The sequence below is a fragment of the Lissotriton helveticus genome, chromosome 9 (genome assembly GCF_964261635.1).
Source record: "Lissotriton helveticus chromosome 9, aLisHel1.1, whole genome shotgun sequence".
NCBI classification, from domain to species: Eukaryota; Metazoa; Chordata; class Amphibia; order Caudata; family Salamandridae; genus Lissotriton; species Lissotriton helveticus.
Genome location: NC_136070.1, coordinates 576,279,074 through 576,303,000, shown reverse-complemented (window position 1 = coordinate 576,303,000; position 23,927 = coordinate 576,279,074). Strand labels below are relative to the sequence as shown.

Here is a 23,927-nt window from a genome sequence, read left to right as displayed (position 1 = left end):
ATGTGAGTCAATGGAAAGGGCTGGCTTAGATTGGGGACCTGCTGCAACCACAAAGCACAGGTTGCTCTTATTTGCTTGTGGGAGAATCCTTATAGATTGGTGCGCAAGGAATTCAACAATACCCAAAACCCAGTGTTTACCCAGCATGACAGTTATACCCATAAAGCAAGCAGCCCTGTCTGTATAATCAAAGCACACCTTTCAGGTTGTTTTGATTCATCCAGGTCCTAACCCATCAAGTCAGAGAAAACCCATGTCAGGCAGCTGACAAACTTAAGTTTTACCAGTTACCTTAAGGCATAGTGTAAAGATGGTAGTACACGTAATCAGTGTTGAAAAGGAGATTTATTTCAGTATAAGTCGCGCAGCAGAAAAACACCTCTGCTCTCTTCCCTCAGCTCTCCAACTGCCCCACAATCCACTCTAGAACACCACGACAGTGGAAGCTAGCTTGGAGCGAGGGAAAGAGCGAGGGACAGCACAAGAGAAAACAAATACATATATAACACATCTTCCTCCTTATAAAACAAAAAAAAACAATAAAGATACAATCATACAAACATAATCAGACATCCATTTTGGTTTATGACAAATGCGCTTATCAAAGCACTTTTGATTTATATTAACATTGTATGTTCCAGACAAATAGGCAAATTTTGAGTGTCATCAGAAGGTAAAATAGCATCATCAGTGTCATCAGAAGGTAAAATAGCATCATCACTTCTAACAGTAACATTATTGACAGTTGGAGAATTATCAACATCAGAAAGTGCCTCCGTAGGAATATCCCACTAAGAATGAGGATCAAAAGGACGAGCCGCCCCCAAGGTACTGAATTCTCAGACCACTTTGAAGTGGGATGAAATATTGCTACCCTTTTTAGATTCCAAACTTTACCATCTGTCAATTTTACAGCGTTTTTAAGAACTTTGGTAACCCTCAAAGGTTTAAAGAATTGACTTTCACCTTTACAAACCTTCCAAGGTTTCTTGACTCTAACCCAAGAACCAACATTGACGGAAACAGTTTTGGTGTTATGTTTCAAGTTATACTTATCATAGTACTTGTTACACTTGTCAACAATTCTTGTCCTCACAACTTCAGTAGGAACAGTACTAGAAGCAGCTTCCAAAAGCCACTCAGGATTGCATTTAGTTCTTGCACCCAGACCTCGCATTACTTCAAAGGGGGAAACTTCCAAAGAATCATGAGGAGTGGTTCTATACATCCACATGGTCTTGAAAATTTCCACCTCCCAATCACTTTGATTCTGAACAGCCATTTGAATGGAATTTTTTAACACCCTATTGAATCGTTCGATCATACCGTTACCAGAAGGATTATAGAGTGAGGTGGTCCTATGCTTGATATCAACCCTTTTAAAATACTACTGGATTAGGTTGGACAAAAACTGAACACCATTATCAGAGATAACCTGAACAGCAACCCTTCTTCAATAAAAGTCCTATCAAGAAACTTCAATATTTCATTTGAAGTAATCCTGTCAACAACCTTAATAACAGGCAATCTCGAAAATATATCTATAAGTGCAATCACATACTTCCTTTCAGGACCAATGGGACCCATAATATCTATGGCAACAGTATGCCAGGCTTTACTCGGAACAAAAGATTCCCCTAATTTAGGTCTCAAAGGAACTAAAGATTTATCAGAATTAAAGCAAGGTAAACAATCCCGAACTACTCTTTCAATTAAAACATCAATGCCCGCCCACCAAAACCATTGCTTAACTTTGTTTAGTTTTAATAATACCACTATGTTCTTCATGGCAGAGTTTCACAACCTGCAATCTTAAAGAGCTAGGAGGTACCACTTTATCACCTCTGAAGATAGAATTATTAGTGACAGAAAGTTCTTGCCTAACTTCCCAGAAGGCTTTAAGCGAATCAGGAATTCTGCTCTTACAAGGCCAGCCTTTGTTTATGAAACTCAACAACTGTTGCAAAGATGCATCCATTTTATAACTTTTCGACCATTCAAATAGCAGCCGCAGAAGCCAAGCCGAAAGGAAGCCTCTTATATTGAAAACAGCCAAAAGGTGTGATGAAGGCTGTCAATTGTTTGCTTTCCTCAGCTAGTGATATCTGATGGTAGGCAGCAGATAAATCAATAGATGAAAACCATTCAGCATCCTTCACAAGTGACAACATTTCAGAGATCTTGGGGAGGGGAAATTTGTCTACTACAATGTTATTATTTAAATGCCTACGGTCAATGCATAATCTCAATTTGCCATTACTGCATCTGGCAACTACAACTGGAAAAATCCACTCGGCAGACTCTATAGGCTCTATTATGTCAGCCTTAACAAGTTTATCTAACTCTTTCTCTACATCATCCCTAAGAAGAATTGGAATGTGTCTAACTTTGTGCACCTTAGGACAGGCATTGGACTTTAAGACGATTTTGTGTTCAAAATCATTGAGATTACCAATGTTCGCATTAAAAACCTTAGGAAATTTCTTTAACATTTCTTCACATATTAAATAATTTTCATTGAGAACCATGACAGTGGAAGCTAGCTTGGAGCGAGGGAATGAGCGAGGCACAGCACGAGAGAAAACAAATACATACATAACACAGACTTATAGGCCTAAAAGGCAGGTGGCATTAGCGATGTGGCGAGCCGGGCTCCAGCGGGTAAGATTTTTCAACCCAAATTGTTAACCTTTTTGGATTACCTCTCCAGGAAGCCAATTGGTTCTGCTTTGGAGCTGGCATATGAAACACCAGGCTCTCCAGTGACTCGCAGTTGGATAAAAAGTAAGGGTCACCTGGATCAGTCCTATGTTGTCTGGCCGGAGGACTGTTGGGCCTGAAAAAAAGTTTCTTCCACACAGCCATTATAGGATTTAGGAGAGCCACAGTAAAGGGGAGCAAAGGTTCATCAGAGTTTATGAGGATTGCAAATGCAGTTCTAAGGACTCCGTCGCCTACCAAATGACCCCGGTAAATGACTAGACCTCATCTAAAGCAGGATCAGAGGGATAGGAAACAGACTCTTCCGGTGAAAGGTCTAGAGCGCTGACATTTTGAATGTTCAAATAAATGACTGCATTGCATGAGTAATGATCCGCTCAGAGTAGTAGCCCCCTCAGTGCTGCCATAGTCTGCCTCCAACAACGGCAATCAAACTGAATTTAAACAGCATCTCATCCAAGCAAGTTTTGGAGAGTTGTTCACATTATTTAGCCTTAAAATTTGGCTGGAGCTTCTACTTCACCACACAGATACTACTCTCCCCTATACACTCCTCGGCAACCTCTAAAGTTGGTTCCTTGAACAGCAGAATTAATGACCTTGAAAAGGTGCCAAAGGGCCCAAAGGAATAGGGGCAGTATGGTCTGTAGAAGAGCAGCGCCGGAGCTGCCAAAGTCACCAAGTCTGCAAGGATGGACCCTGCAAGTTTGAGAAGGTCCTCAGAAGGGTGCAGCTCCATCCTGAAAAGATCCAGCATCAGTAGCTGGAATACCCTGACCTGTGAAGAGTCAGTTGAAGGATCAGAAAACTCTTGTTTCCTCTTTTTAGCCATGGGGAAGGGGACACTGAAGTCAATGAAGAGTTTTGCTTTGAGACGGAGTGGTCATGGAAATAGGACTGCTGCCCCAAGGAAGAATAATTTTCTTTGCCAGATGAAGTACAATTGGAGGTCTTCCTATGGGCTTTAGCCAAAAATAACTGTCTTCTGCTCCCTCATGGTGTGTTCAGTGGATGAAGGTACAAGAAAAAAAGGCTGCAGCATCATACCACAACCTAAAACTTCACATACAGTGGTGGTCTGAAAGCGGCATCATCTTGTGGCACCATCTACTAGGCTAAAAACAGGACCGTTGACCTAATCGCTTCTTAAACAGCTGAGGAATTTGTCAGTGAAACACGGAGCATGCCTTGTCTGAGGCATAGATAAACAAGAACTAACACCTGTGTACCTTTTGGAGCCTAATATACCCCACGGGTGACCCTAGGAGGCAAAGTTGCTACAGGAGCCACATAGCATCTTGTTAGTGCTGGAGAGTTAATACTGGAAAAAGGTTTTCAGAACCAGTCTGAAGCCTAGGAGGAGTATTCATTAGGGGAAGAAACTGAAGGAAGATTAAAACATCAGAAGCAACCAACAAAAGATTTGGCATATACCGAGTTTATAAAGAAGTAAGGGGTCTGCATGGGATTGCGGTGTCAGGCAAACATACTACTGAAAGATCCTCTGAAGTAAAACACAAGGAAAATGCAGTCACAGAAAAACAGCCTTGGGCTCGAGATTCTTAGGGCAGTTTCATGATGTGCTGAAAGGAGCATACTGGAAAAGCAATATACAGAATAACTGCACATGAGAAAGACTTCCTAGCAGATACCAATCTTCCTGTGATGGGTGAGCATCTTATGTCTATAAGTTACCATATGTAAATTTAAGGACTAACCGTAGATGGGGTAGGAGTAGTTCGTTTTCGCTCTAAGCCAGAGAGTGGACTTGCTGGTACTTTAACAGTGCTGCTGGATTTCCGCCCTGACTCCCGCTCTTCATCAGGACGTTTATTCTCAGCATTGTTCGTCTGTGTCTTCTTGGAGTAAGAATTGGAGGTGGGAATAGATGGACCAGCTATGAAGAAAGAAGTGATTAAAGAAAATTGATGATAAATAGCAAAGATCACACAAAAGGAAATATTTTGGGGAAACAAAGGCACAGGCAATGCACATTCATGCAATTTCATATGGTTTTCAAATGGATACAGTTTCAGTGGGGATTGACGCGAGGCAGGAGATGGAATATATACACATGGACATAATGGGACTAAATTAATAGCCGAGCAAAATTGGTAGAACAATAAGAAAGTTTAAACAGACTCACTCTGGTCACTGAACCGCCTTGGCTTGGGGTTGGCAGATGCACAGCGCTGTACCTTGTTTGAGGGAGAAGGAACTGATGTGCTATTCGTAAGGTCTGGTGCAGGCCTTGGCTTTAAGGTAACATTCTCATTGTCAAGCTGGAAAAAACATTTAGATTTTATGAAGGATATTGTGATGCAATTCTTCAATGTGTACCTTTTGTATGTGTATAGAATCCCAACGTTGACAGCATCCTACAGGAACCAGGCGAGCACAGATTTTCATGACTCTTGAACAGATTTCTTACCTCAGAAGTCTTGTATCCTAGCAGCAGGTAAGTGGACATGACTTCATTGTACTTCTGGCCGATCAGAGAATCCTGGATTTCCTCACGTGTGTACCCCATTGTGACCATTAACTCTGCAGAAAAGAACAGCAAGAGAATAGAGCTGAAAACAGATACGAAAAGGGCGTAAAAAAATTCACAGGAATTCTCAGGATACATCCAAGATTCTTACAAAAAATGAAAGGAAAATACTTCTATCTACCCATGAATATCGCATTTTACACAGGATGTCACTCTTTAAATGTACGTGTCTTGAAGTGTTGGTGACTTCTTGTCGTAGTCGAATAAATTACTTACCTTTGGTAACGCTCGTTCTAGTGGGTAGCCTACCCACAGATTTCTCACCTTACGAATCTTGCCAAGACTCAGACTGGATTTGGGAACTCTAGCAATTGCTACTGCATGGCAGCAATATAGCACCATCAGACTCCGTTGCGAATCTGTTTCTCCTTCCAGACAAGACAGATTCACATATAGGTCCTACGCATGCGAGATGAAGTCTAATCTCACTCTTTACCAGGACTTCAGAAACAAAGCATGACTGACAAGATTGAGCTTGTAATAGTGGTGTGCAAAAACTAAGTTGGAACCTTATTATTCCCAAACGCCCGTTCCACATAATATTGATGCAGGCAGGTGATGAGCAATCTTCAGTTAGGTCAAGTATACATCAGAAAGGGCATTACCGAAGGTAAGATAATACGTTTCTAGTGGATACTTATAGCCGCAGATTCCTCACTGTGAATCAGTACCAAAGCAAAGCCCTCTCTGAGGAGGGGAGTTGGAGTAGTGGACTTACTCCAGGAAGTCCTGAGAAGGTAAAATGATTCTCCCTGTGGACCTTAAACCCATTGTAACAGTGGTTGGTAAATGTATAAAGAGATGCCCGCGTGGCTGCCTGGTAGACATCCACCACTAAATCAGACCGAGCCTGGGCCACAGTGGCAGCTTTCAACCTTGGTGGACTGAGCCCTAAAGCCCTCAGAAGGATCCTTTTTGGCTAAGGCATAACATAATTTGATGCAGAGGACAACCCATCATGCGACAGTCAGTTTCTGGAACGCCTTTTCTTGTGGAAGCTAAGGGCACAGCGTCGGTCTAACCAGTGTCGCGCAGTGCTTCCTAAACATTTTCGAACCACAGCCCAATTTTTAGGATGACAAACTTTCAAGCTCCACTAAGCGTTAATGGACATGAGGTGAGCAATTCTTTATGGTAACTAAAGCATGGTGTTGTAGCGCAATGTCATTTACAGACAGCACACTTCTTCATCGAAAGGGCCACTAAATTTGCACAGACATGCAGTTTTGTGGATAAAGCTATACTGCTCACGAATGATGTGTGAAAACCTGGTTTCAGTAAATATTCATCATTTGTGCATCACCATGAAAAGCATGTTGATTTGTTATGATCCTATTAAAATCTTTTGATTCCATCACACTTCAGAATTAAAAAAAAAAATTGCTTCGTTTTTGCCGTCCTGACGGCTGATTGTGTACAGTTCATTTACAGGTATTTATATTTTGTTGTGTTAACAAAAAACAGGACATCCTTTAGCTTCTCCTTTCACTCTTGCTGTACTCCAGCAACATTGTCACATAATTCACTTTCTCTGACTGCAAAGTGAGAGGAGTTTGTAAACACCAATCCCCATGTTAAAAAAATAAACAATTTATCACAAAACATAGCCTGATATTTGACCTCTGTCTTTAAAGCGCAGTAAATGTGACAAGATAGACAGAATTTGAAAGCACATTTATTTATTGCGTGGACTTTCGCAACCATGAGACCCACCTGTGGGTTGAGACCCACAATTTGGGCAACGCTGGTAAAGTCTCTACTCCCCTTTAGATGGATGTGGTGAAGAAAATAATGCAGGGAGAGGGAAGGGCTCTGCGGGTCCCACGTCCGCCGCTCGATGAGACAGTTGCTGCGCAGGCCTGTAGCTTTGAAATGAACGTGCTTAGGCGCCCCTTCCTTGGCCACGAAAGGAGCAAAACGCAGAAGCGGAAGGAGTGCGTGTGACCGAAAGGCTCAAGGACTTGGCAGTGGCACGCAAGTCCTTAAAACGTTTCAAGGCGCAGTCTGCTTTATAGCCGAACAAGCGAGTGCCATCAAAGGGCATGTCCATCAACGTATTCTGGACATTCCCAGAAAAGCCAGTCGTCCTCAGCCAGGCGTGACAGCGTAGCGCCACTGTCATTGAAATCCGCCTTCCCTGCGAGTTAGCAGTTTCAAGACTATAACGGATGGTGAACTTGGCTGCGTCTCTCCCCTCAGCAATGGCTTGGGAAAGAATTGTCCGAGCCGCCACCGGACACTGAGGCAGCACTTGCGCAACCGTATCCCACACAGAATGGGAGTAACAGCCCAAGGGACATGCAGTGTTAACAGACCGAAGGCCTGAACTGGCGGAAGAGAAAATATTCTTTCCAAACTGCCCCAGTTTTTGGGATTTCCTGTCCGGAGGTGCGGAAGGGAATGCGCTTGGGGACCCAGAGGCTTGGACCACCAAGCTCTCGGGGTGGGGCGTTGAGAGAGGAAAACGGGGTCGCCCGGGGCCAGGAAATGGAGTCGGGCCACGTTCTTGTCCACAGGAGCCCCTGTGTTGGGCCTGGACCAGGTGCCTAAAAGAATGTCTGACAGTGCATCGTTAAAGGGCAGCAGCGGGTCCGTAGTAGCAGAAGCTGGCCGAAGAACCTTTGTCAGGAGATTAGTCATGACGGCCACAGTAGGGAATTTGAGGTGGAGAGCATCGGCTGCCCTACGCAACACCATAGAATATGATCCACCCTCCTCCGTAGCCACCGTAGAAGGAGATAGTGCGCCAGTTTCAGGAGCATAATCCTGGTTACCTGCATTCTCCGGATCCTCATCCCAGTAGCGGTCTAACAAGCAGTGGGCTGCGAGAGGGTCCTCCCAGTCCTCCCCTTCATCAATAGCTTGTGGAACAGGTGGAACATATGGAGGTGGGTGGACAAAGGGAATGAAATTCCCAAACGGCATCTGAATCGGTCGACACCATTCCGGCACCTGTCCCACGCCGGGGAGGGAGCCGGGGACGGCGTCGCCCGGGGTCACGGCTGGCTTAGGTGATGCCGGTGGAGGTCGCAAAGGGCCAACCGGCATGGACGGGGATCTAGGCCTGGATCTACGGAGGTCCCTCGGCGCCCGAGTCGTCGACAACGTCAGGGCCGGAGCAGGCGACGTCGAAGAACGAGGACCCCTACCCGGGCCCACGGTGCCCGAAGGCGCACCGACGGGGCCGGACGGTCCAAAGATATGTGCCATGGCTGACAGGAACTCCTGCAGCTGGGCCGGAGTCGCCGATGGACCCGGAAAGGGTGGGTACGCCATTGGCAACTGCATAGGCTCTGCCTGAGCTGCAGGGGCGGCACCAGCTGCCCCTTTAGCCGAGCAGCTAGGGGAAGCCGAAGAGCGACAATGCTTCTTCGACTTTATATGCTTCGCCTTACCTGACTCGGAGTGCGAAGGCTTCAAGTGATGGTGATGGCTCCACGCCCGGTACCTCGACCTCCCTCTGGACCTTGAAAGGCGCGGAACCGACTCCCGGGCCTCCAGCCACCTTCAGGACAGTTCCTGCAAAGTTTTTGGAGCCATGGCCCGGCAGTGGGGGGGCATGACCGAGTAGTGGTCGCGCCCCAGGCAGTAGAGACACTCACGATGCAGGTCCGTCACCGACATGTTACGGGGACAGGCCGCGCAAGACTTAACACCGGGCATCCCCATGCACCTGTAGATTGTATAGATTACTTGAAAACCGAGACAAAGTCCTTGAAAACGCAGTCAAAAAATTATTGGGGGTACAGCTCTCTCCAGAGCTGCGATTACTGCCGCTGAAAAAAAAAAAAGAACTGACGTCCGCGTGCGTGGGCGCGTCCAAGTAGCTCCAGCGACATCATCTCAGCGACTGCGACACCAGCGAATTACGCGGGGCCATACGACGACGCCTACTGACACACAGGGGTACTGCTGACAAAAAAACTTTCCGGATCCAGTCTGACGCCTTAGGATATTCTAAGGTAAGGAATCTATCACTAACGTGTCTCTTTCAAATCGGGATCTATGATGCCCGGCATTAGGGGCCCCAATCTAGCTGCCAAAATACCCGTGAACAAATGGAGGTCCACGTTAAGCAACGACACTGGGCGGTAGGAACCGCACAGGGACGTATCCTTTCCCGGTTTAGGCAGTACGACTACAGAAGCTGCCAACATCTCCCGGGGTATCGTCCTGGGTCCCGTAAAAGAGTTACAAAGTTTTGTCAATACCAGGGCCAGCACTGTGCAAAATGTTTTATAAAACCCGGCCAAGAAGCCATCCGGTCCAGGCGACTTCAACGGTTTGGGAAGCAAGTGGCCCCCCACAACCTCTTCTATGCAAATGGGGTTGTCTAACGAGCCAGCGTGAGCCGACCCCAGTGCGGTTATCTGACAGGTAAGCTTCCACGTCGGTAAGTTAAGGGGACTCCCTACGATACAAGTCAGCGTAAATGTTTGAAACACCTGGGCTATCTCCTCATCACTATCCGCCACTGACCCCTCCGTCGTTTTGAGAGAGTGGACCTTGGCGCATAGGGTACAAGCTCTCAATTTGTTTGCAAGCCTGCGTCCCGTCCTATCTCCCGAAACGTAGTAAGAGTGCTTAAGCCAGAGAGCTGCGAATTCGGCCTTGTCGAGATCCAGTCCCCCCGGATGGGCCCGTGCCGCCTTGAGTTGCCTACAGACCCGTGGCCCCCCAGTCCTATGTACTCTCTCTAGTTCCAAAACTTGGGCTGTGAGCCGGTCGCGTTTAGCCCGATGCTCCCTGTTTTCGGCGGAGGGCCGACACTCCCTGTTTTCAGCAGAAGAGATTGCTATCAGTTCTCTCGTACCACCGCTTTAAGAGCCTCCCAAAGGGAAGACCTAGAGACAGCGGGGGAATTGTTGGTGGCAAGGAAATATGTAATGCATTTGAGGATCTGCTCCTGCACCTCTGGCCTATGTAGCATGCCTATGTAGCATGCCCTCCCTCAGTCTCCACCCCCCTCCCGACTTGCGTGGCTGCGGCACCCATAGGGTCGGTTGTACTGCATCGTGATCTGAGAGGGCTGCTGGCGTTATCGTTACCTCTCTCACTAAGGCATTCACCTCTGCCGTATCCAGCAAGTGGTCAAGGGGGGCGTAAGTGTGGTGTGCGTGGGAGTAGTAGGGAAATTGTGAGGTCTGAGGGTGGGCTGCCCTCCACATGTCTATTAGCCCCATGTCCAGTAACCACTGCCGACCCTCCGCAGAAATTGCCCCTGTCTGACCATACCTGTGGCTAGACCGATCCGCTGACGCAGCCATAACAGGTTCAGGTTGCCTCCTACCATCACCCAACGTTCCTGTGACCCCAGAACATCACATAGAGACTCCTTTAGGAACTTCTCTTGTCCCGCATTGGGTGCATATAGAGACCCCACCGCCCACCCACAGTTTGTATGCTAAAAGTAGTCCTTTGATCACCGCTACTTTGTCACCCACCTTCCCCGCAAAGCGTTTAGCCACTAACAGGGCCACTCCTGCCTTCTTATCGTGGGTGGAACAATTGTTGAGGAAATGCTCTAGACCATATCCGTGGCCAATCTTTGGTCAAAAGAGGAATCTCTTTGTATGTATGTATGATATATATATATATATATATATATATATATATATAATAGGACAGTATGGACCTCAGTTTATTGGGGCTATTCAAGCCGCGCACATCGAGAGTTAATATGCGAAGCTCTGTATGTGTCATATCAGATAGACGATCCCTTGCTGCTGCAACTGCCCCCTAGGCCACGCCCTCCCATACCACCATACTCCTGTATCCTGCACCCCCACTGAGCGCCTATGCCGCTTGCACTTACATGGACCCCCCCTGAGCACACCAGTTCCCCACCCTAACAGAACTGCCCCAATCCTCCCCAATGTCCAGAGCCCGCAGGGCTCGATCGCGCACCTCTGGAAGAAGTGAGTTGGGACATCCAGTGACTCAATACTGCAAATTCCCTGCCCCACCCCCAAGTATATATGCTGTTCCAAAATGTTCTTCTGTTTGTCCTGTGAAGTAGTGAAAGGAACTTAAATTATCATTAATTTGAAAGCCCTGATGTCATAGAAGCACTAACTTGTGCATGACGAAACACGTGTTGGCTGCGCTTTGGGATTATTTGGCTACACTTTGGAAAATCATATATACTTTAATTGGAAGAACTGACTCAGAGTGGAACATCATATATACTTCAATTGGAAGAAGAATTTCTGTTGGACTTAGATACATTTTGGAACTATGATTTACTAAGAAGGACTTGTTAAATACGGCTGTACCAATATTCGAAATATGGACTGATAAGCAAATATATTACTATATGATGGTGTTTGATGTCTGTTTATTTTAAGAGTGCTCAGGGAGGAATAGTAATTTCAACATTATGGTGCACAGTACTAGAGTGATCAAACAGTGAGGTTACAGTGTAGTGACGAGTGTGTACAGCAAACAGGGGAAAAAGTTGGCTTGATATAGTATAAGTCTGGTACTATATTAAAATGCTAGGGCAAAATTTCGATACATTTATAACCAATAATCCCAAATGTCAATGTTGATATCTAGACTAATAACAAGAAGCCCAAAGAGAGAAACCAAGCACTGGCCAGGGACTATGGAGAAAGAGTTATGGTATAGCTCAGTGGAATTGATTGACTTGCAAAATATAGTATGCCAGGTGGTAACACAAGGCTAAGAGCAAGGAAGACAGAGACCAAACTAACAATTAAGTAAGCTACTTAAACAAAAAAAAAAGGGGTGGGGGGGGGGGGGGGGGGAGTACAGCAACTTCGGAGCATGTGTTAAATTTGGAAATATAAATAATCTCTCTAAATCCACACGGATACCAAATAGTGGAGAAGGGATTGTTTAGATATAGACACCATAAATGGGAAACACACAGCATACATGGCTAAGTAGTGTCAAAAAGAGGCAAAAATGGTACTTATAGTGTGAAATTACTTTTAAATGTAGGGCTAATAATGCAAATAAAACAGCAGTTCGATACAAGGAGATAAGGACTATACACAAACTCAAATTTTGCATAAGTCAAGGCTTATTTAAATGATTATGTTATCAATCGGTGGTACACCAAAGTGCAAGGCAACAACTGTCAGTCTAGGCCAACCATCAGCTGCGGGAGCAGTCACAAGTCGGCCAGGCATCTCAGTTAACAGATATATGAGAAAAAAATGAGATTGTAGATGACTTGGGTTACTTGGGTTATAATCCCACAGGAATATTGTACGCACTAGTGAATATTCTGTAGAATGCTGTATGAGATGTGTTAGACCTGGCACTGTTGGCGTGGGTCTCCCTTCCATTTTTTGCTGTTGCCTCATGTGTTTTTTCTGGTTATAGATGCTTTGGGCACTGTGCCACTGCTATTCAGTGCCACAGTGCAAGTGCTCCCTATGGTAAATTGATGTATGGATTAGTGATTCCATGATTGACAGATTTGGTTTACTTATCAGGCCCTAGTACAGTGCACTGAGTGTGACCAGGGCTTGTAAATCAAATGCTGCTGGTGGGCTTGTAGCACTGGTTGCGCCACCCACAGAAGCAGCCTGTAAAAGTGTGTCTCGGGTCTGCCATTGCAGAGCCTATGTGAAGTCTGGTATTGCCATGTTGACTGGGCAAGTGCACCCACTTGCCAGTCCCTAACCCTCCCTTTTTCTGCATATTAGTCACCCCTATGGTAGGCCCAAGGGCAGGGTGCATTTTAGGTAAAAGGTAGGACATGCCCTGATGTGTGTGGCATGTCCTGATAGTGAATTACAGCCATTTTCATTTTTCACTATAGCAAGGCTTCCTGTTCCCCATAGGCCAGAATGGGCAGTTTGATTAGAACATTTTATAATCCTAACTGACTCAGGGAACTATGTAGAAATTCGAGTTTAGTATGTCTGAACTCAGAATGATAAAATACATCTGTTAGTGAAGTTGGTTTTAACATTCTGTGTTTGAAAATGCCACTTTTAGAAAGTGGGCATTTTCTTGCCTAACTATCCAAGCCTACCTCTGCTAGGTTGTGTATTCCTTGTCTGGAGTTTGAGTGACAGGGGCTGGGGGATTCCAGGAGACAGGGTGAGTCAGCACAGGGCTGAATAGAGCGATCTGCATATAGATGGGTGGGAGGAGTTGCACCTGGGACCTGAATAGGGCTGTGCCTGCCTTCCACAATGCTGACTCCACCTCCTGTGGTGCGTCTGATGTCCCTGGCCCACACTGTCAAAGGAAAGAAGCAGTCTTGTCAACAAAGTGCTCCAGGACAGCACAGAACTGGTTTGGACTAGGCACATACACACTCTGCCTCCAGAGACAAAGGATTTGCTAGTATAACTATGGGGGCCCAGACCCCAGAACTTTAGTAAACTTTTGGGAAATAAGAAGAACCTTTGCTGAGGAGCGGAACCAGAGAAACTGAGGAGGAGACTATCCCTAAGCGGAGTGTTGTTTGGGGGGGTTGGCCTGCAGTGGTTGCCTGACTGCCAAAGAAAGGAGAAAGAACTTTGTGCTACTTTCAAATCAAGTTGTAAAGGGTCTCCAAGGGCTTGAGATAGAGCTTGCCTCCTCCTGAAGTCTCAGGGACAACAGACTTCACCAACCAGCTCCCCTGCCTTCTGAGAGACTGCGTGTCGCTGGAAGCGCGACTCAAGACGAAAAAGTGTGCCGCCGCCGCAGCCGTCGCATCACCGGAGAAGAGAGTCGCCGTCGCAGCAGACGCCATCGCATCACCGGAGAAGCGTGCCGCCACTGCTGCGGTCACCATCGCATCACCTGAAGCGCCTCGTATCACCGGAGCAGAGTGTTGCCGTCGCAGCGGATGCTGTTGCATCGCCGGAGAAGCGTGTCGCAGGGCCTGTCGCGGCTCAGTCGCCGCACGGCCATTGGGCGTGCATGCATCGTTGTCGCATCAAGACGACAGCATAGTTTCATTGCACCGGATCTTCATCGCATCACAGCTTTGCGAGCCACATCGCCATGGAAGCGCAGTAAGAAACAGAAACATCACCTCCCCGCGCGGAGAAGAACCGTCGCATCCCCTGTGCAGCAGTAGGGACTGACGCATCACCTTCCCTGCAACACTTTTGTTGTATAGCGTTACGCATCTAAAGGTACATTGAACTTAAAGTGTCGTATTTTACATCTAAAGAGAACTAAGCTAATTCTACCATTATTAAAGTACAATAGTGTGGATTTTTGTCGTTTGAAGTCTTGTGTTAAGTCTATATAAAAATACTTATTTTTATACTACAACTTGTGTGGTGTCAATCTGTAGTGCTGTCACTGGGTTACTGTATGTGTTCACAAATGCTTTGCACACTGCCACTGAGATAAGCCTGTCTGCTCGTGCCAAGCTACCAAGAGGGTGAGCAGGGTTTTTTTTTTGTTGTTTTTTTTTTGGAGTGTACCCCTCCCTTACCCTGACTAGATGCAAGGGTCCCAATTTGGTCAAAGGTACCTACCTCTGACAACTAGAGACCCCCAAATATAACAAGATGCCTCTGAAGTATGTTGTCCGTGTCATGAAAAAAACAGATGTGGGCTGCCTGAACAGACAGACATGCTTAGTTTGTGACTCGTGATTTTTGACAGATGTATTCAATGTAAATGAGATTACACATGCACCAAATGGCAAATCCCACATTCAGGGGATAGCAGTTGGAAAACTGGTGTAGCTTTCTTGACACTGCAACCCTCATTCAATCCGCTCCATGTAAAAATTGATTTGGAGCCCAAACAACCATCTAAGGCAACAGTTGATGGTGCCAGAGGTAAACAAGCATTAGAAATGCAATCGGGCTCGGATTTATTTGAGTTTGAGCTAATGGCATTGTAAATGGTAATGTATTTTTGCTAAGTGTTATGGAGTGTGTTAATGTGGTGTGTAGTGGAATTATGTGTGTTAGATTATAATTGTAGCAATGGTGGCATGCTGTGTTTTTACATGAATATGTTTAAAACTAAAGTGTACCATACTGAGATTGCTACAATACTTAATTGTGGATGTGTAACAATCGATGCATGTACTGATGGCCGTGACTGCCTGTAGAAATTGTGCACTGATGGCTGGTGGTGAGCAGTAGCATTGGTGGTGGTGGTACTGCTGGCCGTAGTACTGGTAGTGGTAGTACTGGTGGTGGTGGTACTGGTGGTGGTGGTACTGGTGGTGGTAGTACTGGTGGTGGTAGTGGTATTGGTAGTACTGGTAGTGGTAGTACTGGTGGTCGTGGTACTGGTAGTACTGGTGGTGGTGGTAGTGGTAGTACTGGTGCCTGTAGTACTGGTAGTACTGGTGGTGGTGGTGGTACTGGTGGTGGTAGTACTGGTGGTGGTGGTGGTACTGGTAGTACTGGTGGTGGTAGTACTGGTGATGGTGGTACTGGTGGTGGTGGTAGTGGTACTGGTAGTACTGGTAGTGGTAGTACTGGTAGTGGTGGTGGTGGTGGTGGTGGTATTGGTAGTGGTAGTACTGGTGGTGGTGTTACTGGTAGTACTGGAGGTGGTGGTACTGGTAATGGTAGTACTGGTGGTGGTAGTACTGGTAGTGGTAGTACTGGTAGTGGTAGTACTGGTGGTCGTGGTACTGGTAGTACTGGTGGTGGTGGTAGTGGTAGTACTGGTGCCTGTAGTACTGGTAGTACTGGTGTTGGTGGTGGTACTGGTGGTGGTAGTACTGGTGGTGGTACTGGTAGTACTGGTGGTGGTAGTACTGGTGATGGTGGTACTGGTGGTGGTGGTAGTGGTACTGGTAGTTCTGGTAGTGGTAGTACTGGTAGTGGTGGTGGTGGTGGTGGTGGTGGTATTGGTAGTGGTAGTACTGGTGGTGGTGTTACTGGTAGTACTGGAGGTGGTGGTACTGGTAATGGTAGTACTGGTGGTGGTAGTACTGGTGGTGGTGGTACTGGTAGTGGTGGTACTGGTAGTGGTGGTACTGGTGGTGGTACTGGTAGTGGTAGTACTGCTGGTGGTAATAATGGTAGTGGTAGTACTGGTGGTGATACCGGTAGTGGTAGTGCTAGTGGTGGTGGTACTGCACGCGGGTCTGTAAAATTGGAAGTGTATGGCGGCCCTGCGACTGTATGCATTTGTAAAGTCTGCACGTTTGAAGCCTTGTGGCGCTGCAAGCACGTGTGTCTTAAACATTGCAAGGTTGGTGGCACTGCACTTATGTCTGCATAGCTCACGTTCTACGTGGCACCGCACCCGTCCCTGTGAATATGAAGACACGTTCATAAAGCACGAGTTCGTCGTAAAATCAAAGCGTTACTAAATTTCTCATTTAAAAATGTAGAATTTTGGAAACTATCATGTGCACTGGTAAAAAAACACACATTGAGTCCATAGAAAGGAGACATAGCTAAAGCTATTCTCCAGTAGGTGCAGCAGAGAGTGGGCGCGGGTTGTAATTGGGATGTACAGATTGTGTTTACCTCTGGATAGAATGTTGATTAACCAATGGACAGTAGAGAGATGGCAGCGGCTGTCGATCATGATGATGAAACCTATGTCTCACAGGGACTGGGATGTCTTGTTCATATTTACGGATCCCTAGGACCTATAGGCTTATACCACTGCATTTTGTTAAATAAAAGCACTGTGTATGTGGGTATGCAGCTGTGTGGACATGCATATATATATTATTTACATAATGTGTGTGTATATATGTATATACATATATATATATATATATCAACGTTTGTAGACATCCGTGCAACATCGGATGTATTCATAATGCATTCTTACCAGTGGTCAGTTGCACGGATGTCTACAAACGTTGACTGTATTTTAGCACCATACTCTATAGGTCCACGTTCGATGAGACTGCCACTCTATTTCTGTAAACATGCATGCACCTTTCCATTGTTTGATGAAGAAGGTGCGATGCCAGCTCATACAGGATTTCGTTACAGAAGTATTTGAATTGAATTTCGTTGTATGTCAGTTACTTTTGAGAGTTCAAAGAGTGTGCATACGTAGCTGCAGCGCTGTGCATGACGGGTGCTTCTATTACACGCTTTACATAAGGGGCACGCTGTTTGCAAAAATGTATTTAATGTTTACTAGTGCGGCTTCAGTCGCTGGATTATATTTAGGTCGTTTATATTACAGGGGGGTTATGTGTTCTGTTTGCAACCTGCCTGCCTTATTACAGTCTCTGATATTCTAATGCAGTTATAACTAGGCAGATCATTGGCTAAACTCTAAACCAAGCCTTTAGTTTTTACGTGGTCGCGGGGCCACACATCAGCCTGCCCCAGGTCACACGGCTTTGTGAGATCTCCAAATGTACAATGCGAGAATAGTAGAAACTGGGCTACCTCTCCTCACGAGGCGCAGTCCTTGAACTGCGCCATAATTGCTGTTAATTCTGCACCCTTTAACTCACTACAAATGCTGAAACGCAGTCTCCGTTTGAAGATATATCCGTATATTTTGCATTGCGGCCATGTCATGTCGCATTCGTTTTGTTATGGCGGCTCTCTCTTTAAAAACACTTATTCTCCACGTACAGCAGTCTGGACGTTACTCACGGCCTTGTCGCCCTTCGTGCTCGTATACACGGCCTCGCTGTTAACTGCGTCATTCATTCCTTCGGAGCGCTAGGCGCTGTGATATTGCGCTTTACCTTGCTGGTTCTGGGAGGGATACTGTGTTTGCAGATGTGTCCTGGGGAGGCCCCGAGGTCACTCTATAACCTGCAGTGGGGGCTTCAGACAACCGCTGCCTATGTGGGGCCTCCTGCAGACTGCGCCCACAGGACCGCACGGCCCTGCAAATAAAACTGCTTCCCCGCGGCTGACACAAGCCAGATCACTGCAAATTGATGGCCCTGCTTTTCTCGTGAGACAGACCCGGAAAATGTAGTTGTGTCTGATGGATATTGGGCTCCGTCTACACGAAGCTGCAAGAAACGTCCTGGAGGTCGGAGAAGCTCTGTTCAGATCAGATGTTCAGTGCACAGCTTCAACCGAGGGTACGTACCTGCAGGAATGTAGCGAGGTACAATGCGAAACTAAATTACAAGACAGTATGTGGAGGGAGAAACCCGCTCTGTAACGCGCTGCAGAGTTCTACGAGTGTGCATCTCAGGAATCCCTTTCAGAGAAATAAAAATGTCTTAAGAAGTGTGAGTATACGAATCATATTGATTTGTGTGATGGATTGTGCAATTATAAATAAATTGGTCCTGAAGTTTCCAATTCTTCAGTTAAATAAACAAAAACACCTTTCGGAAATACTGCTTATTTCGCATGGACAATTTGGCGAAAATGTCGGAAAGAAACTGGAACAGAAAAGTGTGCAGGCCCGTCCCTTGCGGTCTGAGCGCATGCCAGGAAACTAGATTTCTGTTCGAAAGTCCTCATTACCGGCCCTTGCTATCTGGCGGCAGCGTTTAATGGGCTGCGCGGGATTCTTTCCGAAGCGCCGTGTGTTTTGGTTGCTCCGTATCCTGAGCCAGCTAGCGCCTTAAGGAGGTGTGCGCCTACGCCTGAGCGCCAAGGGTGCTCGGCTCCTTTTGTTTCCACGTAGTTACCTCTCGCAGTCCACAACAAACTTGGGAAATGTAGCTCTAGTTTACCATGGGCATGTTATCACGGTCCTCTCAGGAAGCTGCGCGCTGAGAGCTGCAGAATTGTGAACGCGCCCGGCCATCTGGATTCACTAACGGAGGCACGCTGACAGCTCCTAATTATAATTTATGTACTTCTTAGCGCGAGCACGCACGAAATATGCCCAAAATGGCGGAACTAAACTACATTTACCCTATCACTTCAAGCCTATTAAAACGAAAACACAAGGAAGACGAATCACTGACCAGATGACAGAAAACGCTAAGGAATGTCTGGAATTTCTCTCTCCAAGGCCCTAGGAGATACTTCTTCTTTTTTCTCCTTTAACATTAGTTCTCAAACTCCTCCCAGTTTCACTGGGAAGGAGTCCGAGCCCTAAAAAGGGGTGTGTGTGTCAGAGAGAGACAGAAAGAAAGAGAGAGACAAGAGAGAGAGAGACAGAGAGAGGGGAGGTTTGACATGAATTGACAACAGGGCCCTACTATTGGTCCTCATTAATGTTATCTGAAGGGCAGCAGATCTGGAGGGTCAATGGAGGCTCAGCAGAGGCAAACGTTCAACTACCATAAGCGTCATACCATGAAAATTGTTAACCTCAATGTGAGTTGACTTAATGCCCTTGCCAAAAGGGGTTTGATGTTCCCGCTAATCTTTAAGACAAAATGAGACATTTGCCTGACCCAAGAGACACACTTATTAGCAAGGGACTGGCACGACTCAGATCAAAGTGGTTCTAGAGACAATACCCATCACCTAGTCACACAAAAAAAGTGTGATAGCTATCCTCCTAATTTGCACCGTTACAGGAGTAGTCCAAAAGACTGTCATGGACATGAAGGGCCAGGTTCTGGCATTAAGAACATTGCTGGAGACCCTTAGCTTTATGCTTGCTAAGGAATATGTGCCAAATGAGGAACAAGAAACCTCCTTGGCACACATTCTAGTGATCTTCCATTCCCATAAAGGTTGATAGGAGGGGGCAACCTAAACTTAGTGATGTACAACACCTTACATAGACCATCCTCTAGAACATATCAGGCAGAAACAACCACAGAGTGGGGGAGAGAGTGGTTAAACAGTCTGGGGCTGACTGACACCTGGAAAGCCAAATACCACAACCTGAAAGGCTATGCTTACTGTTCTGCAGGGCATCATATATATGAAAAACGTTACCACTTTCTGTTGCTTCTCTTAATGGGACATAAAATCATTGAAGCAGAGATGAACAAGTTACTTACCTTCGGTAACGCTTTTTCTGGGGGATACAGTATCTGCCTGTGGATTCCTCACCTTGTGAATATCCCCCTGCGTCAGCAACGTTCGGAAAATTCTTTTGTAGCACGCCGGCGTGGACGACGTCACAGGAGCACGGCATCGTGCGCGACTCCGACTGACGTCACTGACTCCTTATTAGGCCTACGTCGGCGTGATGACATCAGTTCCGCCCTATTTTCCGTGCCTTCGAGGCACCCGGACGGACCAATGCTAGTAGACATATACATATACAATGTACCCAGCACATAATTTCCAAAAATACACACAGTGTGAAGATAATGCATGAAAAACACCATATATATATATATATATATATATAACATATATATATAACATATATATATATACATATACATATATATATATATATATATATATATATATATATATATAAATAACCACATCAATGCATCTAAACATGGTCATAAACTCAGATATAGAAGAGTGGACAACGGGGAGGCGGGTGGGCATGTGAGGAATCCACAGCCAGATACTGTATCGACCAGAAAAAGCGTTACCGAAGGTAAGTAACTTATTCTTCTGATGGATACATCTGCCAGTGGATTCCTCACCTTGTGAATAGATTCCCACAGCAGTCCCCACTCCCGGAGGAGGGTGTCCACTCTTTTATACCAGAAAATCATGAAGGACAGAGCGCGCAAAATGGCCATCCCTCCTCACCTCGCTATCTAAGCAGTAATGCTTTGCAAAAGTGTGCGGGAGGCCCATGTCGCTGCTCTACAAATGTCCTCTACAGGTACACCTTTAGACAAAGCAGATGTTGATTACTTTGCTCTAGTAGAATGAGCTCTTATACCTTCTGGAGGTTCCTTACCAGCCAGTGCGTAGCAGATTTTGATGCATAGTATAATCAATCTTGAGAGTGTGCGCTTGTGCACAGCTCTTCCTTTTTTGCAGCCAGCAAATCCAGCAAAGAGCTGGTCATCTAATCGATAGTCTTTGGTCCTATCAAGATAAAAGCTCACCGCACTTTTGGGGTCCAGACGGTGAAGTCGCTCCTTCTCCTTGGAAGGGTGAGGGGGAGGATAGAATGTAGGAAGGGTAATGGACTGTCCTAGATGGAAGGGAGTTACCACCTTAGGCAGAAAAACAGCCCTAGTCCTAAGAACCATTCGTTCAGCATGAATGGTCAAGAACAGGGGCTTTGAACTAAGAGCTTGAAGCTCACTTACCCTCCTTACCGAGGTAATTGCGACAAGAAAAACAGTCTTAAAAGACAAAAGTCTCAAAGGACACCTGTGTAGAGGTTCAAACGGAGAACCCATTAAATATGTAAGAACCAGGTTCAAGTCCCATTGAGGCACAATAAAGGGAGTAGGAGGAAACTTATTTGTTAAACCTTTTAAAAATCTCAATACAACAGGAGATTTAAACAAAGATGGTTGATCCGGTAAACAGATTAAAGTCAATAAAGCTGATAGATATCCCTTTACCGTAGCTACAGCAAAACCTTGCTGCGCCAATGAAAGAGCAAATTGAAGTATTTCTGACAAACGAGCTCTCAAAGGATCAACTGAATTCTTCTCACACCAGGATACAAATTTAGACTACCTATAAGAATAGATGGACTTGGTGGAGTCACACCTAGCCGAAAGAATGACATCCACCACATCAGGTGGGAGAGAAAAGGAATTCAGGTTGCCCCGTTCAATCTCCAGGCATGAAGGTGTAAGGTCTGGAGGTGGGGGTGTGTACCTGCCCCTGCGAGGGGAGGTCTGCCCTGAGAGGGTGACGGAGCGGAGGGCACGAGGAGAGGTGGAGAAGATCTGTGTACCACACCCTTCTTGGCCAATCCGTAGCGACCAATATAACTTGGGGCCGGTCTTGGCGAATCTTCCTCAGAACCCGAGGAATCAAGGGTATGGGAGGAAACGCGTAAAGGAGTTGCGAGTCCCAACTCAACTGAAACGCGTCCCCCAAGGCTCCATGCATCGGAAACTGGAGGCTACAAAATGACGGGCAGTGAGCATTCTCGCGAGTGGCGAACAGGTCCACCTGAGGAGTCCACCATGTCCGAAAGACATGACGAACTACCTCTGGATGAAGCCTCCACTCGTGGTCGGCTGAGAACTGCCGACAGATTGTCTGCACGCACGTTCAGTACTCCGGCCAGATGATTTGCCACCAGACAAATCTGATGTACCTGAACCCAGGACCAGACACGCAGAGCCTCTCTGCAGAGAAACTGCGACCCTACTCCTCCCTGTTTGTTGATATACCACATCGCGGTGGTGTTGTCCGTCAGGACCTGAACCGACCGACCACGAAGGGAAGGGAGGAAGACCTTGAGTGCCAGACGTATCGCCCGCAATTCCAGACGGTTGATGTGAAGCAACCTTTCCTCTGGAGACCAAAGACCCTTGATCTCCAGATCCCCCAGATGAGCACCCCACCCTAGAGTGGATGCATCCGTTATCACTGTGGCCACCGAGGGAGGAGTTTGAAAAGGTTTTCCTTGAGAAAGATTGCCTTCCACTCCCCACCAAGACAGATCCGCCGCAGCTTCTCTGGAGATCCTCATTGACTCCCCGAGATCCCCTTGATGTTGATACCACTGCTTGTGGAGGCACCACTGGAGTGCCCTCATGTGCCAGCGTGCATGGTTGACCAACAGAATGCAAGAAGCCATCAGACCGAGCAGACGAAGGACCTTCAGGACTGGAACAACCGCTCCATTGTAAAATAAAGGAATCATTTCCTGTATGTCGTGAATCCTTTGAGGAGAGAATGCACGACATACAGTGTGTCCAGGACCGCACCTATGAACAGGTTGCGCTGGGAGGGCACCAGGTGAGATTTGGGTACATTTATCGAAAAACCCAACCTGTGCAACAACTGAGTTGTCACTTGCAGATGATGGAGCACTATCTCTGGAGATTCTGCTTTGATCAGCCAATCGTCCAGATAAGGCAAAACTGGAATCCCTGACCTTCTGAGATGTGCCGCCACCACAGCATTCACCTTGGTGAAGACTCGAGGCGCAGTAGTAAGATCAAACGGTAGAACTGCAAACTGGTAGTGTTGCGATCCCACCGTGAAGCGGAGATACTTTCTGTGCGACTTCAGAATGGGTATATGGAAATAAGCATCCTGCAAGTCGATCAACACCATCCAGTCTTCTTCCAGCAGCGCTTGAAGAACCTGCGCAAGGGTGAGGATCTTGAACTTCTCCTGCTTCAGGTAGAAGTTCAAGATCATGAGATCCAGGATTGGACGAAGTCTGCCATCCTTTTTGGGGATCAGAAAATACCGGGAGTAGCATCCCTGACCCCTTTCCTGCTCCGGAACCACCTCTATCGCACCCTTTTTGAACAATGTCTGTACCTCTTCCTGTAGGAGCAACAGGTGGTCCTCCGAGCAAAAACCTTGGCTAGGAGGGTAATCTGAGGGAAACTCCCGAAAGGGAAGAGCATACCCATTCTCTACGAGATTGAGAACCCAAAGATCTGATGTAACCGATTCCCAATCCCCTAGAAAATAAGTAAGCCGACCCCCCACAGGACCCGCATGATCCGGAATGGTGGATTTAGGGCTGCTTTGCTGTTGTAGGTGGGGGGTGGGTAGAAGAGGAGGAAGTCGAGGAGGAGGCTTGACGTCCACGAGAACGACCCCTTTGTCTGCCTCTGTAGGACCTGTATAAAGGATTTTGCTGCCGCTGTTGCTGCTGGGTCTGCTTATAGGTATGAAAATTAGACCTTTCAAAACCCTTGTATATTTTGGCAACAGAGCCTCTAGTTTGAAAACCCAAAGATCTTGCCGTTGCTCTGCTATCCTTAAACCTTTCCAAG

The 23,927-nt window shown here is 46.5% G+C and overlaps 1 protein-coding gene across 18 annotated transcripts in view; it reads right to left on the bottom strand.

Moving 5' to 3' along the window:
- MARK2 (microtubule affinity regulating kinase 2) overlaps positions 1-23,927 on the bottom strand; it is a 668,807-nt gene that overhangs the window by 182,764 nt on the left and 462,116 nt on the right. For all 18 annotated transcript variants that reach the window (XM_078660523.1, XM_078660536.1, XM_078660526.1 and 15 more), the window contains 3 exons: positions 5,153-5,265; positions 4,868-5,003; positions 4,440-4,618 (listed from right to left, as the gene is read on the bottom strand). In XM_078660523.1, coding sequence (XP_078516649.1) covers positions 4,440-4,618; positions 4,868-5,003; positions 5,153-5,265 — 428 coding nt within the window. The remainder of the gene's footprint in view (positions 1-4,439; positions 4,619-4,867; positions 5,004-5,152; positions 5,266-23,927) is intronic.